This window comes from Rhinolophus hipposideros (genome assembly GCF_964194185.1).
Source record: "Rhinolophus hipposideros genome assembly, chromosome: 21".
NCBI classification, from domain to species: Eukaryota; Metazoa; Chordata; class Mammalia; order Chiroptera; family Rhinolophidae; genus Rhinolophus; species Rhinolophus hipposideros.
This window is the reverse complement of record NC_138067.1, coordinates 42,141,930-42,149,907: the sequence shown is the minus strand read 5'-3', so window position 1 is coordinate 42,149,907 and position 7,978 is coordinate 42,141,930. Positions and strand designations below refer to the sequence as shown.

The following is a 7,978-nucleotide window of genomic DNA, read 5'->3' as shown; positions in this document are numbered from 1 at the left end:
AATTTAACACGGTGCATGTGGCTTGCACTTGGGGGAAGCATTGTATTTCTGTTGAACAACGGCTGCTCTGGAGAGAAGGGTAACATCCATTGGAGAATCAGGAGGGTAAAAGCAGAAGAGGAAAGCAGGGAAATCAGAGCTGCAGGGGGGTTGGTAGGAGAGTGAGTAAGCAGTTTGGTTTGCCATAGGCCCTGTTGCCATGGTAACCTTTCAGTCTCTTCCTGCATTAAAAAAACACAGTGTTTTGGTTATTTATTTAACAAATGCTTACATAATGGTAAGTCCTCAACAAATAATTCCCATAGTCACATTTTATGGAACACGAACTATGAGCCAACCTCTCAAGTATTTTCATGGGTCATCCCCTTTAATCCCCATAAAGACCCTATGAGGTAGGGTTAGTAGTTACCACCATTTCACAGAGGTGAACACTGAGGCTTAGAGACTCTCAGGAACCTTCCTGGAGTGACAGCGCAGGGGTATGCGGTAGAGACAGAAACCCAACAGCTGGGCCACAGCACCTGACTTGCATAGAGTGGGGCGGGGGACAAAGGATGTCCAAGTCGGTGGACCCAGTTAAGGGAAATGCTTTCTTGCAGAAGTCCTGTCTGACCTCACTGATGACCATACATCTGTACAAACCATATTCCAAAGCACAGGATTGATTGCTCGCGCATCCTGATGAATAAGGGAACGTAGGCCTGATTTCATTGAACAAGGCCTGCACCCCGTCAGTGAGGTCTTTGCACCCTGAATAGTGCCGGCCCTTTACAAATGAGGCCTGTGTACAGTTACTGAAGCCTGTTTCCACTGAGTGACACCCGTAAACTCTAAACCCAAGAGTGAGACCTGGTCCCATTATGCGAGACTAGAGCCCCTTGATTTAGGTCTCTACATCCTCGCCCCTCATGAATTTGGCCCTTTTGGGGCTCATCACTGAAGATGGTGCTACCAACAACACTCATATTCTCCTTTCATCCCGGGGGATAAGAACTGCTCCCCAGACCCACACTCCCTCCAGCCGGCCCTGTTGCCATGGAGACCTGGCCAGCTCCGGGAGGGGGCGAGCCCATGTGCGCAGGCGCAGAACCCAGTAGCCGCGTTGCAGCGGAACTGCTGAGATTGGAGCGGAGGGTGTGAGCCCAGACGCCGCGGGAGCCCGGCCCCCGGCTGCTTCCCTCCCTCCGCCGCTCCAGGTGCCACAGCGCCGCCTTCCCCTGCACCTGGCCCAGCGGCGCGTCACTTAGGCCAGGGACAAAGGGCGGAGCAGCGGGGCCCGCTACATCCCTAGCCAGACACGTAAGCCCCCTGCGGATTGTCGGACCGTCCTGGGGAGGGGACCTCGAGAAAGGCGGCTGCGTCAGCTGGCCAGACGCTGCGGGAGCCCCTCCTCCCCCATCCCCGAGCCCTCAGCCCCTCCATATTCACCTGAACCTGAACTCCAGGCTCTGTGGCGCTGTTCCAGGGTGGGATTTGCATAGGGTGCTGCAGCCCGCGTCAGCCTCGGGCTCCCCTCCTGCCCCGTGATCAGCGCCAGCGGGCCGAGCACCATGGCTATGAGCCTTTTGCAGGACTGGTGCAGGGGGCTGGACGTGGACGTGCACAGGGCTCTGCTGGTCACCGACATCCCCGAGGGCCTGGAGCAGGCAGCCATCGAAGCCGTCTTGCAGCCCTCTTTCCTGCCCCTGGGCACGTTCAGGCTGCGGAACACGAGAGCCATGAGGGACGAGAAAGCCAAGGCCGCCCTGGTAGAGTTCCTGGAGGACATCAATCACTCCTCCATCCCTAGGGAGATCCCAGGCAAGGATGGCGTCTGGAGGGTTCTGTGTAAGGACCGCGCGGAGGACACAAGAGTCCTGAGGCAGATGAAACGCTTGCTGCTGGATGAAAGGCCCAGGCAGGCTGAGGTGGCCAGGGTCCCCGGGGACACACCCACCCCTCCCACCTCGGAGACTGAGGCCCAGGGGTCGGAGCCAGCGGCCAGGGAGATTGGCCCTCCTCACGGTGCAGCCAGCAAGGCTAGGAGGGGCCGTCGGGCTCGCAGAAGCAGAGCCAGAGGCAACAGGTTTGCCCAGAAGGGCAAGAAGAGAGGCCGAGGAGGGCGGCCGTGCACCTCAGCCAGGCGCGAATCCGAGGACTCTTCAGACGACAGCCTGGGCATCGTCATAGAGGAGATCGGTGCGGAGGACCTGAGCGGGGACGGCGACCAGAGAGCACTGTACGCCACACTCCAAGCCGCCGCCAGGGAGCTCGTGAAGAAGTGGTCCCTCCAGGGCGACACAGATGAAGAAGACGGTCCCCGCGAGTTCCTGGCCCTGGTAACGGTGACGGACAAAGCCAAGAAGGAGGAGATGGACGAAGAACCCTCTGGGGCTGAGCCGAGCGGGGTCCCCGACTTAGTGGCCCTACTTGCTGTGAGAGACACGTCGGACGAGGAGCCCATGGACAGCGACGCTTCCGAAAGCGAGTCGCCGGCAAACGGGGACCAAGAACCAGAGGGGGTGGGCAACCCCGAGTTTGTGGCCATTGTGGCCTATACAGACCCCTCGGATCCCTCTGCCCGCGAGGAGATGTTGAAAATCGCTTCTGTGATCGAGTCGCTGGGCTGGAGCGATAAGAAAGACAAAAACGACGTACTTCCCGAGGTCTTGTCCGTCATGTCCAAGGACACTTCGGGACCCCGCGTGAAGGTGGAGGAGGCGGGCCGCCAAGTGGACGCCATGGTCCTGAGGAAGGCCAAGGACGACGGGGACCTTCTGGAGTGCATGTCTACCTTGGCCGACGCGGAGACCCCCTCCCAGGGGAAGAAGGCTGCGCGTGGCCTCCTCGGGGGCTGGGGCCACGAAGAGGAAGACGAGGTGGGCCTCCTGGAGCTCGTGGCACTCCTGGCCGCCCAGGACACGGCCGAGGCGATGCAGGACGGACAGGAAGAGGCCTGGGAAGGTGGGAAGTTCAAGTACGCCAAGGGCAGCCTGCGGGAGGTCCTGGCGCTCCTGGCGGCGCGTGAGAACCCGGAGTCGGAGGAGGAGTCGGACGGGGCTTCGGACGGAGCCTCAGGAGAGGCGTCCGAGGACACGGAGAGCGAGGAGTCAGAGCCCGAGGACCGGGCGTCCCGGAAGCCCCGAGCCAAGCGCGCCCGCACGGCCTCCAAGGTCCTGGGTCAGGCCGGCGCCCCCTCCGGGTCCCGCAAAGCCCGACCGGGAGGCCGAGGCCGCGGCGGCAGGGCCATCACTCCGGAAAAGAAAGCCAAGGACGAGGCGGCGGGTGACAAGAAGAAGAAAGGGCGTGCAGGCGTCGGGGCCCGCGCCACAGCCGGCGAGGCCAGGGGGCAGCCGCCCAGCGGTTCCAAGTCAGCCCGCGGGAAGAAGGCTCGTCGCGGCCGGAGGCTGCCCCCCAAGTGCCGCTAGTGGCTTCCACAGACGGCGAGGCTGAGGCCGGCGCTGTGGCTTCTCCGCGCTCCCTCCTCCCTCCCTGCAGCAGAGGCCGGTCTCCCGCTTAACCGTGTGCTCTGTCGTGCGCAAGGCGCGCATGCGGGTCTCACCTTTACCTTTCAATCCTTCCTTTGCAGGTGACACGAGCGATCCTGATAGAAGGAGAGAGAAACGGGCAGCCGGAGGCAGCAGCCCCAGGCGATGGGGCCGTGTCTCAGGAGCACCAGGCGGCCTTGGTTTTGGGTGGCTCCCGGCTGGCACGGGTGTGAGTGTGTCGGTGGACACGGGTACCTGGGGAGGCCAGCTATGCCAGTGAGTTCGTTATGGCTTTCCGCGGGGCCCCCATGATTCCAGTCACATGCTTCTGGCCAGTGTCTGTAGGCCACTGTCCTCCCACCCCAAACTGATGGGGCCTGAGGTCTGTGATGAAGGCCACCAGCTGGGCAGTGGGTGTCAGGGTGAAGCTGAGCTCCCTGCCTGGGGGAGGAGATGATTCCAGAAAGAGAAGTCTGAGAGGCAGAGGGGCTGCTCCTGGGGAAGGGAGAGGAGGTAGGGGAGGGGAGAGGAGAGTATGGTCTCTTTACCAGGAGCTGGAGAGGAGGAGGAAGAAAGGGAAAGGGGAACCAGCCTTGCCCACCGCAGGTGTAGCTGACGCAAATGAACGAGCTGCTCAAGGCCAAATCCACCTTGTGGTGTCCACAGGCTGAATCTGTCACTCAGACTGCACTGTGTTCCCAAAATCCAGATTATTTGCCGACATTTTCAGTTCAGGACAATTCACATCCAGATTGGCTCCTTTCTGCAGTGCGGGGCAGCGCCCCTCCCACAGGCCTGAGGCTCCCCTCTGTTGTCCCACCAGCTGCTGTCCCCTCCTGTAGGCTGACCAGCCCCTCAGTGCTGTCTGTGCAGCCCCTGACAAAATAATAGGGTCTCCCGGTTCACTATCTCAGTGAACTAAAGGGCAGAGGGGACCCTGAGGGGGCACCTGAGGCGTGGGAGCTGGTCCAGCCAGTGTGGTTGCTGACCAGGGTCCTGTATGTAGAGAGGAGGAAATGTCCCCTGGAGGGAGCGGCAGTCCAGCCCTGGAGTCGCCGCGCCCCACCCCCCCACACACACCAGTACCCTGGCCTGGCACCGTCCAGGTCAGCACCTGCTGTCCCAAGTGCTGATGCTCCCGTGTCATGTCAGTGTCCATGTGGTGACGTGTGCATGGGCCCTCTCTGCCCAGCTCAGTGTTTTCCCTCAATAGCAACCTCCCTGCACGCCCCTCCAAGTCTTCTTATCCTGGGGCTGTGTGTATCTGTGTCCCAGTTCTGGTCCCCAGGAAGTGACCAGCCCATCGTGCCAGGAGAGTCCTCTCTGCACGTGTTGAGGAAGCCAGAGGGGCGTGTGCGTCTCCTCACAGCCCTAGTGGACTGTGAATGTCCGAATGTCCAAGCCCCACTTCCGGACACCTAGGTGTAGAAGCAGATTTGGGAGCTGCTTGGAGGTGGGTCCCTTGCGCAGCAGGGACCTCCCTGGGACAGACAAGTTTCCCGGGCATCGAGTCAGGGTGGGCCTGGGGCTGGGGAGGAAGTCCTGCCCTCCCTGGGGACTTCAGGGCCTGGCCGTGGGCTGAGTGGCCTCCGGAGATGCCTGGGCTGGGGAGGGTCCCGCGTGTAACTTCTCTAACTTCTCCCTTAGCAGTTTAGGCCCCTCTCCTTGTGCACTTGTGTCACCTGGGATCCTTCAGTAAAGTGAACTAAGTATTCTGACCTGGTCTCTCTGTGCTCTGGGCAGTGGGGGCGAGGAGTGTCCGAGGTTGGGCCAGCAATGCCCCACCTGTTATGGCTGAGTTTCATCCAGAACATCCTGGGACTGCTCTCAGTGATTTACACGCAGTGTCCTTTCTGCTTCAGAGCCTGTGCCCCCACCCAGCCCCCTGCCCTAATCCACCCACATAAATCCTGCCATGCCTTAACTTCTATCTGCCCTGCCCCTGGGCCCCTCCCTCAGCTCCAACCTCAGCTGTCTCCTGTCCTATCATGCCTTTCACGTCCCAGCTCTCCATCCATTTCTTTCAGTTGTACCAGCCACATCATGGGTGCTCAAGAGCTACATGTGGCCAGTGCAAGTAGAGGACACTTCCATCACCGCAGAATGTTCTCTGGGACAGCATGGGTCGACTCACTATCCCCATGTTAGCTCTCTGCCTTACTGCCCACCACTCTCATGTGGCTTCAGTCACCCAGAAATCCTTGCTGTTTAGGTCCCTGCCACTAGACCCCCTTTGCTCGCCCACCCAACTACACATTCAGGGGCTCCAGCCCTCACTCCTAATCCTGGCCTCTACCCCACCTCCCTCCCCACAACCTGGGCAAAAGTCTCCACCCCATTCACTAGCCCCCATGTCAGTCTCCTCCCAACTTGACCTCACCAGACTCCAATCTGACCCACACTCACCCCATCCAGCTCCCTAACCCCACCATACGAAGCCTGGACCCATGCCACCTGCATTCTCCTCACCCTGGCACTGACCTGGACCCTTCTCTGTGCTCTGTGTCCTGTAACACTCTATGCTCAGAGCCCGGCTCCCAGGCTTGATTTTTAAGGCTCTGCACTGGATGCTGGGCTAGGAGGCCTCCCTCCTACCTGGGTCTCTGCTCCATCCCCATATTTGGCTACCGCACTGCCAGAGGAGTGCTCTTAGGACTTATATCTGATGCCTGAAGGAGTTACTCCCCTCTCCAAACCCTTTAAAGGCTTCCTATGTACCCACAGGTCAAAGCCAAAGACCTTATAATTCTTAGGCCTTCTTGGTCAAATACTATTGGCCAAATTGGACCATTTAAATTTAAATGCAATTAAAATTCGATAAAATTGAACATGCAGTTTTTCAGATGTACCGGGCACATTCCAGGTGCTCAAGAGCCACAGGTGGCCAGTGCAAGTAGAGGACATTTCCATCATCGCAGAATGTTCTCTGGGACAGCACGGGTCTACTCACTCTGTCCCCATTTTAGCTCTCTGCCTTAGTGCTCACCGTTCTCACATGGCTCCAGTCATTCAAAAATCCTTGCTGTTCAGGGAACACGTGGAACGTATTTCTGCCTCAGGGCCTTTGCACTTGCTGTTGCTGCTGCCTGGAGAGCCCTTACCAGGATATTTACATGGATCTCTCCTTCACTTCAAACGGGTCTTTTTTCAAAAGTCACATTCCCCGAGGAGGGTTTCCCTGGCCACCTTTGTGAAAATGTCACCCTTCCCGCCCATCCCCATCTCATTTTGCAGAGCTCTGATTGCCACCTGCCACACTTATTTGTTCCTAAGCAGCGCACTGACTGTGTTTGTCAGGGGGGTTAATAGAGGGACCCCCTGCGTTTTGCAGGCAAAGTGCAGAAAGGGGGAGATCAGGGAGCCCACAGATTGGGAACGCAGCGAGCTGCTCCCCGCCAGGGCACTGCTGCTGCCCAGAGCCCAGGTCGCTGGGCGCGGAGGCTCCGCGAACAGAGCCCGTGGCCTGAGGAGGGATCCAGGAGCCCCGGCTCACGTCGCTGGGGCGGCTGCCACCGCAGCCCGGGCAGCCTCCGGATAGCGTCCCCACCTACCGCTTCCAACTGCCACCAGTGCCCCTGGGCGACCAGCAGCAGCGCAGCTGGCAGAGGAATCGGGACGTGGTTGAGGCCGAGGGTCCCACCGATGATGGGGAGCCGGGGTGGATGAGCGAGGGGTGAGGGGCAGCAGAGAGGGAGCAGGACCGCTGTGGGCGGGGGGGGGGGGGGGGGGTAAGGGGGCAGGCCAGAGTGTGGTCCGTCCTGTCCCGGGCCGCCCACCCAGCGCCAGCCCAGTGCCCGCACCGGGGGCTGCTGTTTCCAGCTGTCGAAGGACCGACTGAATGAACCACGCGGGCTTGGAGAACCGGACCCAGGTGCGCGGGGCGAGGAAGGTGCTGCAACGCTCCGCCCCGGGGGGAGGGAGCCCAGGGCCGCGCGGAGCAGCGTCTCGGGTCCAAGAGGCAGCGCCTTAAAGGCCTTGAGGTCCCGCCGGAAAGGAAGGGGCGCGGGGCCCACACAGGCCGGTTAGCAGCGGGCTTGTCCCCACGGGGATCCCGGAGGTGCCGCGGCCCCGAGGACCCCGCGGAGTGCTGCCGCCTCGGGTGGGAGAAGACAGCTCCTGGGATGAGGCCGAGAGACCCGCGCGAAACTTAAAGGACGTGTATCCGAGCCCGGAGCTGCGGCTGCCGCAGGAAGCAGGACAGACAAATGCAGAGCCTCGGGGAGCGTTACCCACGCGGGACAGATAATAAGCCTCCTAGAGAAGCGCAGGGTCCTGCATTAGACAGTGATGGCTGCGGGGCAGAAAAACCCGGAGGGCGGGGCCTGAGGAGGGGGGGGCCGGAGAGGGTTTGCAACCATCACCTGTTTAAGGTTGTGCGGGGAAGCCCTCACTGAGCAGGTGACATTTGAGCAAAGACCCGAAATAAGTGAGGGGTGAGGCAGGTGGAGACCCAGGGGAAGCGCATCCAGAGGGCAGGAACACAGGTTCAAAAACCCCGAGCCGAGGCTGTA

At 60.5% G+C, this 7,978-nt stretch overlaps 1 protein-coding gene across 1 annotated transcript; it reads left to right on the top strand.

The window, feature by feature from the left end:
- The first annotated feature begins 1,099 nt into the window (after window positions 1–1,099).
- On the top strand, window positions 1,100–7,089 carry PNMA8B (PNMA family member 8B). Its single transcript, XM_081032015.1, has one exon. The coding sequence runs from the start codon at window positions 1,551–1,553 to the stop codon at window positions 3,405–3,407; it is 1,857 nt and encodes a 618-aa protein (XP_080888141.1). The 5' UTR covers window positions 1,100–1,550; the 3' UTR covers window positions 3,408–7,089.
- Window positions 7,090–7,978: the final 889 nt, after the last annotated feature.

Bases quoted from the DNA above. Each gene is read 5' to 3' on its own strand.
- PNMA8B (XM_081032015.1), top strand. From the start codon at position 1,551: ATGGCTATGAGCCTTTTGCAGGACTGGTGCAGGGGGCTGGACGTGGAC.